Raw genomic sequence first — 20,569 nt, forward strand, 5'->3', positions numbered from 1 at the left:
ACTCTTGAGAGCAGAGGATGACGCCATTAGATTACCATAGAAAGGACGGATATCCACGGAAAGGTTCTAAGGACAGCAGGGTGCTGGATGGTCTGGAGCGGGGCAGGCCTGGAGCCTGGGAGCTCGGTGAGGAGATGTCATCACAGCCCCGGGAGAGGAGAGGGAGAGAGAAGGGGGACTGTACCGGGGCAGAGCAGTGATTGCGGAAAGGGGCCATCCAGTGCACCCTCCCAGGTAAGCTGTGTTTGCTGTCACCTTTCCCCATCCCTGTGCCCTTCCGGTGTCTCCCTTTCCTTCCCTTCAACACCCCCGCACCCCTTCTCTCACTGCCTGTTCCTTTAACCTCCCTCCCCTCCTCCCTTTCTCTCTCTCCCTCTCTCTCTTTCTCTCTCTGTCTCAGAGCTTTGTTTGGAGGAGGGAACTGGAAAACCCAGCTTTGGTTTAATCCAGACGTGCAACATCTCAGGGGGCGGGAGCCAGAGAGAAAAAAGGGGACACGGAGATTCACTCTCATTCCAGTTTTTCTTTTTAACTTTTTTTAAATGTTTACTCATTCTGGAGAGAGAGAGAGAGAGAGAGAGAGAGAGAGAGAGGGAACAGGGGAGGGGCAGAGAGAGAGAGGGAGACACAGAATCCGCAACAGCCCGATGCAGGGCTTGAACCCACGAACCATGAGATCATGACCTGAGCTGAAGTCAGACGCTTAACTGACCGAGCCGCCCAGGCTCCCGACCCGTTCCAAATTTTCTGAAAAGCGATTCCCTTTTGGCAGCAGGACAAACTCCATGGGAGTCAGAGATGACACCGTCCCTACACGGGGGTGCTCACCACCTGTGCAGGAGAACGCATACACACCAGGAATTCTAGGACGGTGCAAAAAGTCTCACAGCGGAAGTCTGCTCAAAATCCTGCGGGACCATGATCCTAACGACCGATTTACTGAGCTTATCCTAAGTTTCAGGAACGGTGCTCAGCCCGTTTCATAAACTACCCCATCAACGCCTCAGAAAACACCGCCTGTCTTGTTTGCCACGGTGTCCTCGCAGCTTAGCACCATGCCTGGCACGCAGGGGACACTCAAGAAGCATTCCGCTGAGAATAGCAGCCCCGTGGGGTCTCGGAATTACCTCCAGCTCACAGATAAGGAGACGGAGGCTCAGAGAAGTGAGATCCCAGGTCCACGTTCACAGAGAATGTAGCAGAGCTGGGATTTGGCCCGGGTCTGGCTCAGCCCGTGACCTCGAAGGCAGTGCCCTGGGGCTGATTATAGGAAAAGAAGCAATGCATGGTCTTGGGGAAGGATGGGGTTGAGAAAGGCTTTCCAAGGGAGGTGATTCTCAAGCAGGCCCTTGAAGAAGGAGCTTGCCAGGGGGACAAGCAGAGGAGGAGCATCTGGGAGGACGGGGTCGGGGCTCTGGGGGGGGGCAGTGGGGGGACCCAGTGCTGTGTGGCTGAACATCAGCTCATCTGGAGAAGAGACAGCAGCAGGTAGGGCTGGGAATGCAGGGGCAGCGAGACGATCACTGGGGAGACTCAGAGGCCCATTCCCCTTCCACTTCCCTCTGTGGCTGTGATCTGGAAGATTCCTCTGAACGGTGCAGGCGGTGGTTATGCCTGTGTTTGATTTATTTTATAGCTGGTGTTCCGGAACTCTTGTCTTGGCTGCAACGTATAATGTGGAATTTCCCTCCCGAGCAATTCTTCATCGTTGGCAACCCACCGGAGCGTGATTTTGGCACACTTGGGTGACGTGGCGGGGTCTCAGCTGGTGCAAGCCCGGGACGCCCCGTGTTGCTGCCCCAAATGCTCAGCCAAGGTGCGGGGGCTCCTACCAGAGGGGTCAAACCTGCCACTCTCCTCAGCGGTGGCACCAGGAACACATCTTTGTTTTTCCCACGTTGCCTTTAACTCCTCCACCGAGAGGAGGGGGAGAGCTGGGATACCGAGTGTTTTTGTTTGTATCTGTGTTTCCATGACTCGTGATGTGACTTCATCTCTCCTGGGACACGTATCGCTTTCTACCTACAGGTCATGAAAAGGTACAGGCTTCTGAATCAAAACTGAGTTGGATTCTAGTCTCAGACGTCCCACATTGATTTACTCTAGGACCTTGAGGAGGGGAGCGTCTTAACCTTCCCTAAGTACTGGTTTCCTCGTCCGCCAAATGGAAGCGATAGTCATATGTACCTTAGAGGGATTTTATAAGGTTTTAGCAATTACCTGGGTAAAGCACCACGGGTGGCCCATTGCAGGTGCTATGGACTCAATGTTTGTGTCTCCTCCAAATTTATATGCTGAACCCCTAACCCCCAGTGTGATGATGTTCGGAGGTGGGGCCCTTGGGAGGTGATTAGGGTTAGATGGGGTCAGGAGGGCGGGGCCTTGGTCTAATGGGATTAGTGTCCTTTAAAGAACAGACAGGGTCCACCCTCCATCTTCCTGGCTTGCAGAATAACTTCTACGCGCTAGATGCCCCATAAATGTTCGTGGAAGAATTCGGCAGTTGGCAAACGTGTGAGTAAATGGATGAGCGGGTGAGTGGGCGAGGGGCAGAGAAGCAGCCCATGGAATCCACTGACTGGAGCAGCAGATTCTCTTTCCCCCACCTCTTCCAGGGTACGAATATAGATCGACCTGGAGGCTGACCCTCACAAGCCCCTCCTGGCTCTCTAGAAGCCGTGCGGGGTGGCCTGGCCTGGGTACTGCCGTGGCTCCTTGCCCCAGAGTCAACCACAAGGCCCTGAAACTCCCGGTCTACAAAGAAGGTCCCCGGGTCAGCTGTGAAGAGAGAAGGGCCCCCAACCCCGGTGTGAACAGAGAAGGATCTCCACCTCAGATGTGAACAGAGAAGGGCCCCACCCCAAGTGTGAACAGAGAAGGGCCCACCCCAAGTGTGAACAGAGAAGGGGCCCCCTCCTCAGGTGTGAACAGAGAAGGGCCTCCACCCCGGGTGTGAACAGAGAAGTTCCCCCTCCTCAGGTGTGAACAGAGAAAGGTCCCCACCCCGGGTGTGAACATAGAAAAGATCCGCATGTCAGCTGTAAACAGAGAAGGGCCCCACCCCGGGTGTGAACAGAGAAAAGATCCGCATGTCAGCTGTAAACAGAGAAGGGCCCCACCCCAGGTGTGAACAGAAAAGGGGCCCCCTCCTCAGGTGTGAACAGAGAAGTTCCCCCTCCTCAGGTGTGAACAGAGAAAGGTCCCCACCCCGGGTGTGAACAGAGAAAAGATCCGCATGTCAGCTGTAAACAGAGAAGGGCCCCACCCCAGGTGTGAACAGAAAAGGGGCCCCCTCCTCAGGTGTGAACAGAGAAAGGTCCCCACCCCGGGTGTGAACAGAGAAAAGATCCGCATGTCAGCTGTAAACAGAGAAGGGCCCCACCCCAGGTGTGAACAGAAAAGGGGCCCCCTCCTCAGGTGTGAACAGAGAAGTTCCCCCTCCTCAGGTGTGAACAGAGAAAGGTCCCCACCCCGGGTGTGAACAGAGAAAAGATCCGCATGTCAGCTGTAAACAGAGAAGGGCCCCACCCCAGGTGTGAACAGAAAAGGGGCCCCCTCCTCAGGTGTGAACAGAGAAGGATCCCACCCCAGGTGTGAAGACAGAATGTCCCCACCCCAGGTGTGAACAGAAGGGTGCCTACCCCAGGCCTGCCAGGATGGGCTCTCCCTAGAACACAAAATTTGCTTAAAGAAAGCCCAGAGTTCACCGTATTCACCATTTTAGTTCTAAAGAGGCCCTCGGGTTCCCCAGCCCAGCCCCCACCCCCCACCCCAAAGTTAGAATGCTGGCATTGGGTCAGTGGCCTTTGTTGCCCTGTCCCCAGATATCACCTCCTTAGCCCCCTTTCCCTCACCTCCTCCTCCCCAAGTCTGCACAAAAACACCATTTGTGGGAGCTAGGCTCCCAACCTTGGCACAGAGCCACGAAGTGAAGTAATTGTGCAATTAGAACTTAATTGCTGGATTTAATTTCGTTTTTTTTTTTTTTTCTTTTTGTCTCAATTGTTGAAAAAGTGCAGTTCCCGCCTTCGAATGTCTGATGAGTTCCTTCTGTCTGCCCCAGGAAGGGATGGGGTTGGGGGAGGGAGAGGCAGAGACAGCCCAGTGGATTTTGCGTCTTGAAGAGAATTTACAAAGTTAACCTTCCCCAGGGGCTGGACGCCAAGAAAGAAGGAGAAATCTAACTCCAAGACTTGGTGGCAAAGGACGTTGTCCCTTAAGGCCAAATTTTCAGTGACCTTCGATGACAGCGGCATGTGAGCCTGGCAGACGTGTGGCCTGTCGCTGCCACCACTCACAGAGGATCTCCGGGGAGCGAGGCACCTTACACTGTCCCATCTACATCCTCCCGACCACCCTACCACCTACCACCAGAGGGTCACGGTCCGTCCCGTGGGGAGACATGAGGAAGCCGAGACTCACTGGGCTTCAGCACCTTGCCCAAGGTCACACCGCTGGTGCTGGAATGTGAAAGCAGCACCCCACTTCCAGCAAAGGGCCCGGCAAGTTCTCCGGGACCCGGGGGCCACTCCGGAAAAGATGGTGATCTGCATGGATCTGGAAAATGAGAGGGCGGGCTCACTCTCCCTCCTTCCTGCTCAAGAGCAGGGAGGCCCTACGACCCACAGCCTGCACACCCCCCTGCTCAATGGTGCCACACATCACAGGCCTCTGTAACCCACCCAAACTGCATCATTCCTAGGGCAGCTCCCGCCCGAACGCCTTCCTCCCAGGCCCAAGACTGGCTTCCATCACAACGCGCAGCTGCTGGACCCCTTAGCAGGTTCCCGGAACCGGGGTGTTCCTGACAGCAAGAGCTCTAGGAAGGCGCATTTATCTGCACACCCGACTCAGGGTTCCTAAGGCAGAACCTCTGTGTCACTTATCACGGTGCCATCATGAAGGCCAGGTCATTCAGGGATTCGCTACACGAAACGCACTCGTCAGAAATCACAGCACTCACGTGGCCCCTTTTGCTCCTGTCACAGTTTTAATGGAAAGTGTCGCGCCCTGGCCATATTCTCCGATAGCCTCCAACAGGGCCAAGTCCTCAGATGTTTCCGCAAACCACGGCCCCCTGGCCAAATCCGTTCCCCTGCCTGGTTTTGAGCGGCCTCAGGCTAAGAGTGGTTTTTGGATTTTTCAATGAGTAGGAGACAGCAGAGGAACCGATAAACAGAAAAGAAAAATAGTGTTCATGACATAGGAAAATCATATGAGACTCCAATTTCAGTGTCAATAAAGTTTTATTGGAACACAGCCACGCTCGTTCATTTGCATATTATACGTGGGGTAGCTGTGATAGTGACTATATGGCCTGCAAAGCTTGAAATATTTCCTGTCTGGCCCTTAACAGGAAAAGTTTGTCACCCCTAGTCTAGATCCTTACAGCACTTTGGTACCCAGTCTATACTTCTTTCCCAACCCGTGTGACAGATACCTCCACAAGCCTGGGCTCCTCTCCCCATTACATGGGACTCTGAGCTCCTGCCCATCCACACTAATGCCCCGCCACAGGGCCCAGCAGGTCTGATAGGACACTCACTGGCCCACACGTGTGGGCCACTGTCAGCAGTGAGAATGGCCCAGTGACGGAGTGTAAGCTTTGACTTTCGCCTACTGGCTTCTCCACTTACCCCCTTGGGTCTCACTCAGCTCCCTCCTGTGAACAGGGAGGGAGAAGTAATCGAGCCCACGGCACCGGGCAGATGTAAGGATTAAATCAAGGATTTGGTTACAGGGCTTAGCACAGTGCCTGCCACACGGTGAACATTCAATAAATGTTGAGCTGTGGCTGATGCGTTACAGAGACAAGAATGTGATCCCCAAACCTTTCTCGGGAGCATTTCTCAGAGTGACTGGCCCGTCTCATGTCTCCAGCTCTCTTGCCCACCTTACCCCCCTCTTTCCTCCCACCACCCAATTCGTGGGTTTTCCCTAAATATTTCTAACCGCTGTCTATGTGTCCCTTGCTGCGACTTAAAATGTTTTACAACTCAATTATCCTGGCTGTAAAGCGGGCACAGGGCTTCCTCCCAATCTACCTGACAGAGCTGCTGAGCAAAGGAGAGAGGGCAGAGGGTTTAGAAAAACATTTGTGGGGGCGCCTGGGTGGCTCCATCAGTTAAGCGTCCAACTTTGGCTCAGGTCACGATCTCACGATTTGTGAGTTCGAGCCCCGCATCGGGCTCTCTGCTGCCAGCGCGGAGCCCGTGTCAGATCCTCTCTCTCTCGGTCCCTCCCCACCCTCGCACGTGCACGCATGCACACGTGCTCTCTCTCAAAAATAAACGCTAAGAAAAAAAAGAAAATTAAAAACAAAGAAATACTTTGTGAAGTGCAGGGCCCCCTGCAGATGTTCCTTGTGATTCTTAGTATCTTGGGAGGAAAGGAGATCCGAGCTGTGAGTTGAATTGTGTCCCCCCCCCACAAAATATATAATCAACTCCTAACCCCCAGTACCTGTGAACGTGACCTTATTTGGAAACTGAGTCTTTGTGGATGAGGTCCTACTACATTAGGGTGCGTAACTGGTGTCCTCAAAAGAGGAGGGAAATCGGGACTCAGAGACAGAGAGAAGAATGCCTTATGACAAGGGGGACGGTCACAGGAGTGATGCCAAGCCAGGGAACGGCCAGGACGGCCGGCAACCGTCAGAAGCCAGAGAAAGACGGGACGGATTCTTCCCTAGAGCCTTCAGAGGGAGCACAGCCCTGCTGACTTTCATGCTCAGCTTGTAGCTTCCGGAACGTTGAGACGGTGCGTTTCTGAGTGAGCCTCCAAGGTCGTGGCTGTTATGGTGGCCCGAGGAAACTCGTATGAGTACGACGAACCTCTTACCGGTGAAGCCCCCAGAGCTACCCTCCGTCGGTTTACTCCGGCCAGGCCCCCTCCTGGCAGGGTTCCCCATCATGCCAGCCCCCGGACCACGACGAACACAAGGTAGTGTGCCACACCAGGACCTCAGCACGGCAGATGCCGGGGGCACAGCTGCTGACGTCAAAAGGCACCGTGCCAGGGCTCTGTGATTGAGCCAGGCCTTCCTCGCTGGTGGCCTTTGTTTGCTTGAGAAGGAGCGGGATGGAAAAGAGCCCATTTGAAAATGGGGCTGGGCTTCTGCATGACGCTTAGAGCTCATCAAGCCCTAATAAAAGTGAAAAATTACCTCTGGTGTCCCCAGAGCCAGAATTCATCTGTTATTAATGAAACCCACCCCAAAATAGGGCTCAGAGAAATGAGCCTCAGACAGATTTTTTTTTTTTTTAAACAGTGAAAGAGAGTGTCCACCCATGACCTCTGGGCTCATATCGGGAGGTGTGCTTATCCACCTTCTTGCCTATACCATTCCATCCCTCTGTCTGAGAAGGTCGCTCCCCAGGCCCAGATCTAACCCAGCTCAAATGCTGCCTCCTCCTCCATGAAGCTTTCCAGGATGTAGTCCAACCAGGGCCAGCTTCCTAGATCTGTGACCTGTGCCGTCACACAGCCCCCTGAGCTCTCAAGGACCCACGGTTGAGTTAATGCCCTGCTGTCACGGTCTTGAAACTCCTAATTATTTTCAAACAAGCGGCCTTAGATTTCCATTTTGCACTGGGTCCCACAAATTCCGTGGCTGGTCCGAAGTCCTACCTTCTCCAGCCAACCAGGCAGAGCAATCTCTCCTCCCTCTGGACCCTCGAGATACCCACCGACCCATAAATCTCGCCATTATTCACTCAAGGAATAGCATCAAGCACCAGCTGGGCAACGTGACTCAGCAGCCAAGAGGGCAATTCCAGCCCCCTGTCACACTCCAGGGTGAGGCAGACAAATCGAACACAAGAAGGGCAGGGGCGCCTTGGTGGCTCAGTCGATTAAACATCCGACTTCAGCTCAGGTCATGAATGATCTCAGGTCCGTGAGTTCGAGCCCAGCATCGGGCTCTGTGCTGACAGCTCAGAGCCTGGAACCTGTTTCAGATTCTGTGTCTCCCTCTCTCTCTGCCCCTCCCCCACTCATACTCTGTCTCTCTCTCTCTCTCCCACACCCACAGACCGGGTGACTTACACAACTGAAACCGATTCGCTCACATCTCTGGAGGCCGGAGTCCAAGATCGAGGATGTCAAGGTGGGATTCTCCTGAGGCTTCTCCCCTGGGCTTGTCGATGGCCGTCTTCTGCCTCTGTCTTCATGTGGTCTTGGCTCTGGGCACACGCATCTCTGGTGTCTGAGCCTCTTTTGGTGAGGACCCCAGTCATATTGGATTAGGACCCCACCCTTGTGACTCATTTAGCCTTAATTACCTCCTTAAAGTCCCCACCTCCAAATGCCATCATATGGGGGGTTAGGGTTTCGACACACGAATGGGGAGTGTGGGGACACAATTTAGCCCAGAATATACTCCCTGTGTCACAGGCACATGAAGTTTTCTCCGCTCAAAATGCTCTTTATTGGGGCGCCTGGGTGGCGCAGTCGGTTAAGCGTCCGACTTCAGCCAGGTCACGATCTCGCGGTCCGTGAGTTCGAGCCCCGCGTCGGGCTCTGGGCTGATGGCTCAGAGCCTGGAGCCTGTTTCCGATTCTGTGTCTCCCTCTCTCTCTGCCCCTCCCCCGTTCATGCTCTGTCTCTATCCCAAAAATAAATAAACGTTGAAAAAAAAAATTAAAAAAAAAATGCTCTTTATTTCATAAGCTCCTGTGTGTCTATCAGGTCTCAGTGCCAACATCGCCGCCTCCCAGAAGCCCTCCCAGATTGCCCTGGATCCTCCACCATCTCACCCCACCCAGCACCCCAGCCTGCACTCCACCTTCATGTGACTATCGATTCGCCTGCGCCTCCTCCATCAGACTGTGAGTCCTGCTGCAGCCTGAACTCACGGTTCTCCCTCCTGTTGGATCTCCAGTCCCCAGCCCTGCTCTGGGAATATCGAAGGTGCCTGACTAATAGATGCTGAACTTACCTTGACAAGAGAAACCATGAGCTCCTGATGAGAACAAGACCCCCCCTGCAGCCCCCCAAGACACTTGACAATTAGTGAACACGCCATTAGGTAAACGGTCAGCCACAGGGAACGTGTCAGCTCTGCTCCCATGTCTCCCAGATTCCGCCCCAGATCCTAGATTTTAGTAACTATAACCCAAACATACCAGCTTGATATAAGATCTAGTTCTTATCCTGTGATGGCCAATTGTTAAATATTAACAGCCATCATTCACAAGGAGAATTTTTATGTGCCAGGAATTAACATATATGTGTTATACATGTCATTTCATTTAAATTTTATCAGAATTCTGGGAGTGCCTGGGTAGCCCCATCAGTTGAGCATCCATCTGGCTTTGGCTCAGGTCCTGATCTCGCAGTTTGTGAGTTTGAGCCCCGCGTCGGGCTCTGTGCTGACAGCTCGGAGCCTGAAGCCTGCTTTGGATTCTGTGCCTCCCTCTCTCTCTGCCCCTCCTCTGCTCTCTCTCTCTCTCTCAAAAATAAATAATGAGCATTAAAAAATTAAATTTTATCATAATTCTGTAAGATATTTAACCTATTTTTAGGTAAGAATTTGAGGTTTAAAGAGAATATGAATGAGAACTCTTTTTGGTGTAAGTGACAGAACATCCAGTTCAAACTGGCTTAAAAGAAAGAGGAAATTACTGGGTCTCATAACTGAAAAGCCCAGAGGTGGACGAGAAGGGCTTCAGGCTCTGTGTGATCCAGGAGCTCATAAAGGTCATGAGGGTGCTGGCCCCATTTCTCTCTGCTTCTTCAGGCCTTTCCTTCCTCTGTGCTTTAATCTTCAGCTTCAGAACTTCTTGATCACGAAACTTTGCTCGTTACTGTTTTCCGGGGGAAAACACATAGTCTTTGCAAGAAGGCCCAACAAGGCGGTCTCTTTGCATCTCATTGGACCACACTGTGATTAAGTTAAGGACCCTGAAATGAAGATTTTCCTGGCTCATCTGGGTGAGCCCTGAGTGCCATGACAAGTGTCCTCACAAGAGAGAGGCAGTGGGAGATTAGACACACCCAGAACGGGAGGCAATGTGACCATGGAGACAAGATTAGATTTATGGAGCCACAAGCCAAAGAATGCCAGGCAGCCACCAGAAGCTGGAAGAGGCAAGGAATGGATTCTCCCCTAGAGTCTTGGGGTTTGGCCCAGCAATGTTGACTTCGGACTTCAGACCTCCAGAGTTGAGACAGGATACGTTTCTGTTGTTTTAAGCTATGATGCTCTGATCGTTTGATAAAGCAGTAATAGGAAATGAATACATCACCTGACACCCACACACTTCTGGGCAAGGGCACACAGGACACGTTCGTGTCACCATACAACCTCAGCTGGGCACATGGTAGCTTCTGGATGTTGCTAGGGCCCCTCCCGGGACTTCGCGTTTGGCTTTGCAAGCAAGGGGGCCTCCAAGGAACGGGGTCGCTCTGGCCAGGTGCTGAGGCCAGACTGCAGAGGGGCATGGGCTGAAAGAGGACACCTGGAGGGAGAGCCTCTCCCTGAGCCGCGTGACAGGTGATGCGGTGGGGGTGGGGAGAGGGGGTCTGCTCAGGTTCTGGATACCTTCTGAAGGTCGAACCGGTGGGCTTTCCAGATGGGATGAATGTGGCATGCGAGGCGCGGGAAGAAGTCAAGGATGACCGCACGGTTTTGGTCGGAGCAGCTGAGAGGATGGTGTTGGCTGTGAACGGAGAGAAGGAAGCGTAATACCCAGTATCGCACGGTGTCCCCACAGCCCCATAACACAGGAAAGCCCTCTGGATTCTGAGTCCCCGGAGCGCGTCCATAATTTAAAAAGAGGTGAGGGGCGCCTGGGTGGCGCAGTCAGTTAAGCGTCCGACTTCAGCTCAGGTCACGATCTCGCGGTCCGTGAGTTCGAGCCCCGCGTCAGGCTCTGGGCTGATGGCTCAGAGCCTGGAGCCTGTTTCCAATTCTGTGTCTCCCTCTCTCTCTGCCCCTCCCCGTTCATGCTCTGTCTCTCTCTGTCCCAAAAATAAAAAAATAAAAAAAAAAAAAGTTGAAAAAAAAAAGAGGTGGAATCATCTCTGTCTTGATTTTTTTTTCTCTCTCTCTCTTTTTTTCTTTTTTTCTTTTCTTTTCTTTTTTTTTTTTTTTTTTTTTTTTTTTGCCTTTGCTGTTCCCTGTAGACCTTTCTCTTCCCTGCAGCTGCTGTTTTCCCCAGGAAACACCTGTTTCTCCCCACCCCACAGGTGATGCTCTCACCTCCCAGGATGCCTTCCCTTCGCCCCGGCTTGGTCTCTGTGCTGCCTTTTAAGGACCCAACTTGTGTTGCAAGTTGTCCCCTGGTCTCCCTGCGGATTGAGGCGGAGGGGCTTTTGAGGAGACTTCCCTGCTGATTAAGTGGCTTGCTCCCCACCCCCAGCCCCGCCCCCCCTCCTTCTGTGCTGCTGACAGCCTGCTCCTCCCACAGATTTACAAGGAAGGGGTGTGGGGGGGCGTTGGGGATGAGCTGAAAGCTTGAAGCCTGAAATGCCAAAATCTGCACTGTCTCTAAGGTGGTGTTCGGGAACAGGAATCCGACAGCCACAAACCGAAACCCCTCGTAGATGCTGTGTATATGTGTACTTGTGTGTGGATATGCGTGCGTGTGTCCATGCATGTGGAGGCGGGGCGAGGTAAGGGTCTAGTGTCATTACGAGTTCTAGAGACTAAACCATATTCTCCAGGGGAAGTCACAACATACAACTAATGACTCTGTTGTCTGGTCTGGGTGAAAGCATTTATTTGCTCTGTTAAAACCTCTCCTGAACTAAATGATAATCATAATCTCGACAATGATAGCTGCAGCCTCTGCTGTTGGTAGGTGCCCCTGTTACCATTTTACGGATGAGAAAACTGAGGCTGAGGTCATCTTCCCCGAGTCACTTGCTGGCTCTTTCCCAGCTCCGGTCCTCTGCACTTGACTATTTCCCCTGCCTGGCTTTCCTCCCACCGCCTGGCTCTCCCCTCCCTGGGCTCTTCGGCAGCTGTGTCCTCACCCTTCATGGCTCTGCTCAAATGTTGCTTCCTCCAGGAAGCCTCCCCTGACCATTCTCTACAGTAGACCCCCCCCCCCCCACTCCTGGTTTCTATCCAATCACTCCATGTTCTTCTCAAAACTTGACGTGATCTAAGTTGTTATTGTTCATTTATCTACCTGATTAGAGCATGCCTTTCTCCCCTGGAAAATAAGCTCCCTCCTCCTGGAAGGTGGGCATCTACTCTGTCTTTTTCACTCCCACGGCCCAGAAGCTAGAGCAGGACTCAGTAAATGAAACTCTGGCCGGGTCCTCAATTTTACTGCACCGGTCCCAGCATTTTGTGCCTTCCTCTGCGTCACTGTTCACTGCGCGGTGGGCCCCATGGTAAGCGCGTTCCTGATCCAGACGGGAATGTTCCAGTGCTCTGAGCACAGAGCTCCTGTCGCTGTCCTGCAGAGAAGGCACCAGGTGCAGGCCGAGGTGACCGCGGGAGACCCAGCAGAGAGCATTTCGGTTTCTCAGAGATAAAGTGACCTGGGGCAGAGTGTTCGCTCCAAAAATAGAGACAAGGGGACTGATTTGAGAGGCGCTTAGGGGGTAAACGCAACAAACAAACCGGGGGAGAGGAAAGTCTCGAGGAGGACTCCGAGATACCTGGATGGAGAGAGGGAATACCAGAGGGGCTGACCTTGGGGTCACTTACTCCAAAGACACTTTTCTCCCGGGGAACAAAGGATGCTATAGCGTCAAAGACTAATGTCCTGATGAAACGGTCTTCCAAAAAAATTACATTTTAGGTAAGCTTCTCAGCCTTTAAATGTCCAGGAGAAGTTTTTGCCCGGATGATGGACGTGTTCTATAATCTGTACTGTCTGATGTGGCAGGAGAGTCACATGTGGCCGCCGAGCAGCTGAAATTTCACCTAATTTATTCTGGTTTTGGCTGGTGGCTACCATATGGGACGCCGCAGCTCTAGATGAAACGACCAATTCACGGGAAATATGGAGGGTATACTCGAGCACGTGAACGTGCAAGCAGCAAAGTCCACACGGGAGAGGCTCTCCGGGGCCCAAGCAAAAACTGGTTTCTTCTGCAAGTAAGTTGCAAGGGTTAAAAAAGAGAGAGACAGACGGGAAATCTGTACATTAAAGGATACTTCAATGACATATTAACCAATCACAATGTGTGGGTCTTGTCTAGATCTGACTCAAACAGAAGAATTATAAATAAAAGTACATTTACTGGGGCCCCCGCAAGGCTTAGTGGGTTAAGTGTCTGACTTCCATTCAGGTCACGATCTCCGGGTTTGTGAGTTCGAGCCCTGCGTTGGGCTCTGTGCTGACTGCTCGGAGCCTGGAGCCTGTTTCAGATTCTGTGTCTCCCTTTCTTTGACCCTCCCCCGTTCATGCTCTGTCTCTCTCTGTCTCAAAAATAAATAAACATTAGGGGCGCCTGGGTGGCGCAGTCGGTTACGTGTCCGACTTCAGCCAGGTCACGATCTCGCGGTCCGTGAGTTCGAGCCCCGCGTCAGGCTCTGGGCTGATGGCTCGGAGCCTGGAGCCTGCCTCGGATTCTGTGTCTCCCTCTCTCTCTGCCCCTCCCCCGCTCGTGCTCTCTCTCTCTCTCTCTCTCTCTCTCTCTCAAAAATAAATAAACATTAAAAAAATACATTTACTAAATAATTAAATATTTGAACACCATCCATACAATCGTTGATATTTTAAAAATAATTTTTAATGTCATAATGGCCTTGTTTATTAATAAACATAACCATGTTTATTATGTTTCAGAGATACATATTAAAATGCTATATTTATGGATCATGTAATACGACTCCCAGTATTGGCTTTAAAATAAGGGAGGGGAGGGGCGCCTGGGAGGCTCAGTCAGTTGAACGTTGGCCTCTTCGTGTCAGCTCAGGTCACGATCTCACAGTTGGTGACATCAAGGCCCTCGCTGGGCTCCAAGCTGTCAGTGCAGAATCCTGCTTGGGATTCTCTCTCTTCCTCCTTCTCTGCCCCTCCAGTGTTCACACACACACTCTCTCTCTGTCTCTCTCAAAATAAATAAACTTAAAAAAAAAAAAAAAGAATTTAAAATAAGGGAGGGGAAATGGATAGCAGTGGGAATAAGACAGGATTATCCTGAGTTCATGCTGTTTCGGGAGACCATTGTGTCATTTTCGCCTATGTTAGGACTTTCCCCATAATTATAACATTAAAAATTATATTAAGCAACATGAACCTGCTCCCAGATAAAAGCTATTTTAGGCATAATCTCGCCAGGCCACCTGGGTCCCCTATGGATGTGCTATCATAATATCCCGTGTCCCTTCCCACAGCAACAGGACAGCATTTGAGTGACACCTCTCCTCCCCGACTTGCCAAACTTCTTTCCAGTATTGTAAAAGCAATGCTCACTTATTTTCACCCCTTAAAACTCAGTCTCCAAAGCAGGAGCATTCGTCACTCTTTCCAAACGATTGCCCTCTGCCTCAGGATTATTTCCAACTCCATCTAAAAACATCTTGACCTACAGCCTCCCTCCTCCCTCCTCTCTTCTCCCTTCCCCCTCCCCCCACCAGCTCTGCATCCCCAGGGGCTGCACCGCTCTGACCTCCCCCGGCAGTGCTGCCCTCCCTCTTGCCTCTTGCACGTGTGGTCTGCGCGTCTGGAACACCCCGTTACATGATCGGCCCAAGAGGCAGAGCAGGTGCAAAGGCGGAGAGAGGGTCGCGCGCAGAACAGCAACTTGGGTTCCAGGAAATTTAATAGGCAGCGTTACAAAACCGAGAGCCATCCTGGGCAGCGCAGCAGGGGACACCTTTCACAGGCGGCTGCCCTTTCTCTGCAGTGATTCTGGGCCATATGTCTGTAAGTACTAATTAGGATTCTAACATTCACAGACACCGAGTATCAGTGGCTTCAACAAGACAAGAAAGAGCTGGTTTCTCACTCAGCAGGAGGTTTTCGGGGAAGGTGGGTTTCTCTGCCCCAGGATTGGGTCCAGTGAATCGACCAACTAAGTCTGATGCACAGTTTGGTAAAGGCTTCTCTGAAGTCCCGCACGAAGGACACACACCTGTTTGGCGAACCCATCCGTCTGGGCTCACAGTTGGATCTCGGCGTTTAGCACATCGCCGTCACATCCTGGCAGACCCCTGGGAGGTGCCGTGCTTCGCACACAACCGAGATTCAATAAATATTAGCTTAATTGATTTAAACATGTGCGCCTGCAAATGTACGTGTATGTGTGTGTAAACGTGTTGATGCAGAGATCTCTGCCAAAACAACATATGGGAAAATGTGTCATCTCTGTAAGAATAGAAAACAAGGGAAGTGCCAGCCGAAAACTGCCCCATTGTCCAAATAATTCCTTCTCCAGTTAACCTGGGAGAAGAAAAGTGTCCGTATCTGAACAGGACATTTTCAGGGCTTCTGTTTGCAGCCGTTTTCTTCCCATCCTTCTAACCATCCTTTTCACATCTTCTTTGTGAACCGTCTTCGTCTGCCTGTTTCTCAAATGGTGATGCTCCTGGGGGCTCTTGTCACCCTACCACACGCTCTCCCTGGTAGGCTCGGCCACTCCCGTGGCCCTGTTTGCCATCTATGTGCCCACATCTCCCCAGTAGATACGAGGAACCCAGATCGTTCCCAGAGCTCCCGTCCTGAGCATACAGCTGCCCGTGGTGGTGGTCATTTCCACAACGCCTCACCACGGTTCTGGCCTTGGGGAGACCTGCTTTGACCCCTGGCCCCTCATCGCCCCCCTCGGCTGCTTGTCTCTGGGGTTCCCTGGCCCTTGCAAGACAGCTCAAGCTCTGATACTTTCCGGGCATCCACTTGGCTTGTGGGAACTCATGTTTTCTGGACACCAGAAAGCCTCTTCTGCTCTCTTCTCCAGCCCTACTCAAAGGGGTGGAGGGGCTGGATGGGTCAGGCTGTTCCATGAGCAGGTGTTTGAGAGGGGAAGAAGATTCCAGGCCCATCACCTCACAGCCCCTCCTAGCGCTATGAGTACCTCCACACTGACCTGGGGACCCCATGCCCCACACTCCATGGGGTGCTGTAGAAAGAGCTCAGGCTCTGCAGCCTGCCTGGCAATAATGGCATTCACTAAGCCACCTGCCAGACACGGGGCTGGGGCAAGTTACTTCACTTCTCTGTGCCTCAGTTTCCCTATCTGTAGAGTAAGACAGTAATGGTAACTGCCATAGGGGGTTGTAGTGCAGATTAAATAAGTCAGTAACTGTAAAGCGTCTAGAACCATGCCTGGCCCATAGCAAACACTTCAATTGTCTCTGTCAAGTACGTTAAAAAAAAAAAAATCACAGGAATTAGTTGAATGGACAAAGGAATGAAATGGAAGAATGAACATAGCCGAACCGACCTGGGTTCTAATCACAGCACTGCCCTGTATATGTTTTACTGGGAGTGTCTAAGAGGCCAGGGCCTAGGAATTCAAATAGACCACGAGTGTATTACCGATAAAGCGAAAGAGCCCAGAGACATTAAACAACTTACCTGTCACCACACAGATAGTATATCTTGAGCCCAACTCTGCTCTCAGACTTTCTCTCTTTTCTTTACAATGATTTAAATATAGTTTTAAAAAGGAACATACGTCCGGGGCGCCTGGGTGGCTCAGTCGGTTGAGCGTCTGACTTCGGCTCAGGTCATGATCAGGTTTGTGAGTTCGAGCCCCGCGTCGGGCTCTGTGCTGACAGCTCAGAGCCTGGAGCCTGCTTCGGATTCTGTGTCTCCCCCTCTCTCTGCCCCTCCCCTGCTCATGCTCTGTCTCTCCCTGTCTCTTAACAATAAACAAAAAATGTTAAAAAAAATTAAAAATAAATTAAAAAGAACATATGTCCACGATTTTAAAAGGTTAAATATGCCAGGGGCACCTGGGTGGCTCAGTCGGTTAAGTATCCAACTTCAGCTCAGGTCGTGATCTCATGACTCATGAGTTCTAGTCCCACATCAGGCTCTGTGCTGACACCTCAGAGCCTGGAGCCTGCTTTGGATTCTGTGTCTTCTCTCTCTCTGCCCCTGCTCATGCTCTGTCTCTCTCAAAAATAAATAGACATTAAAAAAATTTTTGTAAGTTAAATGCTCCAGAAGTATGTATAGTAAAATCAAATTCCTGCTCCTCTCCCTGAGTCTCTGTCCCTGAGTGTGGAAGCCCCAGCCGGAGACGATAACAATTTGTACATTTAGGAGCTTGTCACATGTCATTATAGAGCCGTCGCGTTGCTTTTAAAGGCCACAGATGGGGCGCCTGGGTGGCGCAGTCGGTTAAGCGTCCGACTTCAGCCAGGTCACGATCTCGCGGTCCGTGAGCTCGAGCCCCGCGTCAGGCTCTGGGCTGATGGCTCGGAGCCTGGAGCCTGTTTCCGATTCTGTGTCTCCCTCTCTCTCTGCCCCTCCCCCGTTCATGCTCTGTCTCTCTCTGTCCCAAAAATAAAAAACGTTGAAAAAAAAATTTAAAAAAAATAAAAATAAAAATAAAGGCCACAGAATGTTTCACTGTAAGAGTGCCTGGCATCTCATTTAACCTGTCCTCTGTAGATACATATGTAAGTTATTTCTGATCTTTTACTACCCGTAATGTCCTTATGCACACGTCCCTGAGCAAAGGCGTGAATGCGTGTGCAGGATGAATGCTGAGCAGTGGTGTCCCTGGTCAGGGGTTAGTGCATTTTCCTTTTTGAGAGAGCTCACTAAATGGCTTTGCCAAGAGGCTGTGCCTTCCAACAGCAGTGACGGGGAGTGCTGGTATCTCCGCTTAACGGCAGGTTCGCAGACGTCTTTATTTTGCCCGGTTTAACAGGTGAACATGACCTGTCACCGAAGTTGTAATTTGTGGTGTTTTTCCCCCCAACGGTGAGGGTGAGCACCCTCCATATATTTAAAGGCCACGGTTACTTAGTTTTCTCTGAACTCAGAACTCTGTTCATGCCTTTCTCTTCTCTTTTGAGTTGCTAGTCTTTGTTTGTTTGTTTGTTTTTCAGAGAGCGAGAGTGAGTGGGGCAGGGGCAGAGAGAGAGGGAGAGAGAGAGTCCCAAGCAGACTCCCCACTGCCAGCACAGAGCCCGAGGCAGGGCTCGAACCTATGAAACGTGAGATCATGACCAGAGCACTTAACTGACTGAGCCACCCGGCGCCCCTAGGAATGTTTGATTTCATGAGACGATTTATGCCAAGCTGCTTTTCTTATGTGGAGTCCGAACTTTTGTGTCAGGTTTAAAAAGACAAAGTCCTGGGCTGGGCGGCGGGCGACAGGGGCGGGGGACTCGGGCGGAGCCCCCGCGGCCGGGTTAGGGAGGGCCGGGCCCGCAACGACCGGTTACGCGCGCTGCCCTGGCGTCCCCCCCAGATGTCATGAGCCGGGGGTCTAGTCATACTCCGGACGGTGAGCGGCGGAGCGCGCCGGGCCCCGGGGCCGCCCCCGACCCGCCGGGACGGGCTCCAGATTTTGGCTACGGAAAGGGGGAGATGCACTAAGCAAGGTCCGCCAGGAGGCACATTTTGGAGATCGACCAGCTTGAAGATCTTGCAGAGGCCGATCCGTTCTCCTTCAGAGAGTTTCTGAAAACCCAGAACCTGGGCCTGTCGGGAGAAGACAACGCCAACAACAGGATTTATTCAAAGGAACCCGCAAGGCACCTGCCGGGACTGGGCCGCAGCTCCCCAACCCCCCAGACCTTGGGGTACGGCCTGGAATATCAGCAGCCGTTTTTCGAGGACCCTACAGGGGCTGGTGACCTTCTGGATGAGGACGAGGATGAGGACGAGGGGTGGATCGGGGCCTACTCGCCGTCCAGTGTGGAGCACGTACGGCTCCTCCTCCTCCACCCCGTGGGAGCTGGTGGGGCCCGAGACCCTGCCCCCGTGGATGCTGAGCGACCCTGACTCCCGCGCCTGCCTCTCTCTCCGGCGGGGAGCCCCAGCGCACACTTCGCGGCTCCCGGAGAGTCTCTGGGGGACAGGCGCCCGCGGACGCTGCAGATACGCCACGAAGCGCTGAAAGCTGAAAATCCTAGGCCGAGAGGAAAGCCGCCTGAGGTCCAGAGCTTCTCCGAAACTCAAGCAGAAACGGGGAGGACGCTGGAGCGGAAGCCGGAAGCGAAAACGATAAAGGCGGAAAGTGACGGCCGAGATCTGGAGTCAGTGGTCCAGCAGGGGCAACAGCACCTGGCGCCGATGACAAACCGGGCCGTAAGGGCGGGAGGTCCCATCCTGAAACCGAAGCGGGACAGAAGCTCGCTGCAGGCCCAGGTCTCGAACTTCAAGCGCGAGAAGGCGGCCTTGCGGTCGGGCCAGGGCGCCGCGCCTGCAGGGGGCGAGGCAGAACACCCACGTGGCCTCGCAGAACCTTCACGTCCGCAGGAACAACGCCCACTCCTCCATCCGGCAGCTGGTTTCTGGAGCTGAATCCTGTTGCCGAAATCCTTCAATCCGTAGACAGAATTTCCGAAATGCAAGATGAGGAAGAGGAGTCTTGAGAGCCGTGCGGTGCCTCCAGGTCGCAGCCCTGCTCCCGCCCGGCCGCCGCCGCTCTCTGGGCTTGAAAATGCCCTTGTGTCTTTAAGTACGGGGTCCTCGGCCGTAGCGAAAGTATTGATCGTGCCGCTGATTTCATGACCTAAACAGCGCTGGCAGCCAGGGGCAGCGAGGAGCCCCCCGCGTGTGAGAGCTGCACCCGGTTTCTATGCGCCCCTTCCTGGTGAGCTCCTGCTACTTGACGGACTAGTGCTCCTTCAGGAAGACGTTTCTGTGAAAGGCGGTGGTGTTTTGAAGTGACTAAACACGAACACGACCGTTCCGTAGTAAGTGTTTTCCGTCGTCATTCCAGAATGTTAATCGTAAGGTAAGTTCAGTCGATCGTCCTCGATTCCATAAGGAGAGGGGGTAGGTGAGCCACAGCTCCGTGCTCGCCTGCCAAGGCCCTAGTGCCTCCTTGACCTCATTTGGTGCCCCGGCTGGCTCAGAGTCCACTCCTGGGGCCTCGGGGTCAGGGGCGGCTCGTACAGTTGGAGACCTGAGCCTGGATGCCCCGAGTGGGGGCGCTGTTGTCGTTCCGCGGGGTCCCAGGTCACGCGGGCGCGCCACTGTGTGGGACCATCTCAAGGCATCTGTGGGCCTTCAGACTTGAAAAGCTGCTTTGGCTGGAGGGTTTTGATGCATGTTGCAAGTGGCATCTCGTACAATCAAGTTTGGAATTCAGGGATTTAGAGTGTGTGTGCAGGCTTCCTGGGTCAGCACAGGTCTCCCAGGGTGCTTTTCCAGCTGCTTTCCAATGTAGGGGGGGCACCACACGCACCATATCCCTTTTTGGCCACTTTTCTCTAGATGTTATTTTTTTTTTAAATAAATTTCCTCTCTTCTGTTCAAATGGACAGCTTTCCTATTTAATAAATTGTAAAACTCAAACACACACACACACACACACACACACACACACACACACACAGTCCTTCCCCATTTGGCTACTATTTAAATAAAATCTCCCACGTCTTTTTAAAAATACTTTTACAGTGGGGTTTTAAAAAATGTAGATATTTTCTCTACCTGGAGTTTATCTCGGTAGAAGTAACTAAGAATGGACG

The 20,569-nt window shown here is 52.5% G+C and overlaps 1 protein-coding gene across 1 annotated transcript; it reads left to right on the forward strand.

Annotated features, from left to right (window-relative positions):
- The first annotated feature begins 1,055 nt into the window (after positions 1 to 1,055).
- LOC112859734 (endosome-associated-trafficking regulator 1) lies at positions 1,056 to 19,465 on the forward strand. Its single transcript, XM_086695961.1, is given in 7 exon segments — positions 1,056 to 1,164; positions 8,689 to 8,791; positions 18,479 to 18,790; positions 18,792 to 18,880; positions 18,883 to 19,292; positions 19,294 to 19,397; positions 19,399 to 19,465. Coding segments are annotated over 7 exon segments (1,194 nt in total).
- The last annotated feature ends 1,104 nt before the right edge of the window (positions 19,466 to 20,569 follow it).

This window comes from Puma concolor, chromosome F2, assembly GCF_028749965.1.
Source record: "Puma concolor isolate L17-30 chromosome F2, mPumCon1.1.hap2, whole genome shotgun sequence".
Lineage (NCBI taxonomy): Eukaryota > Metazoa > Chordata > Mammalia > Carnivora > Felidae > Puma > Puma concolor.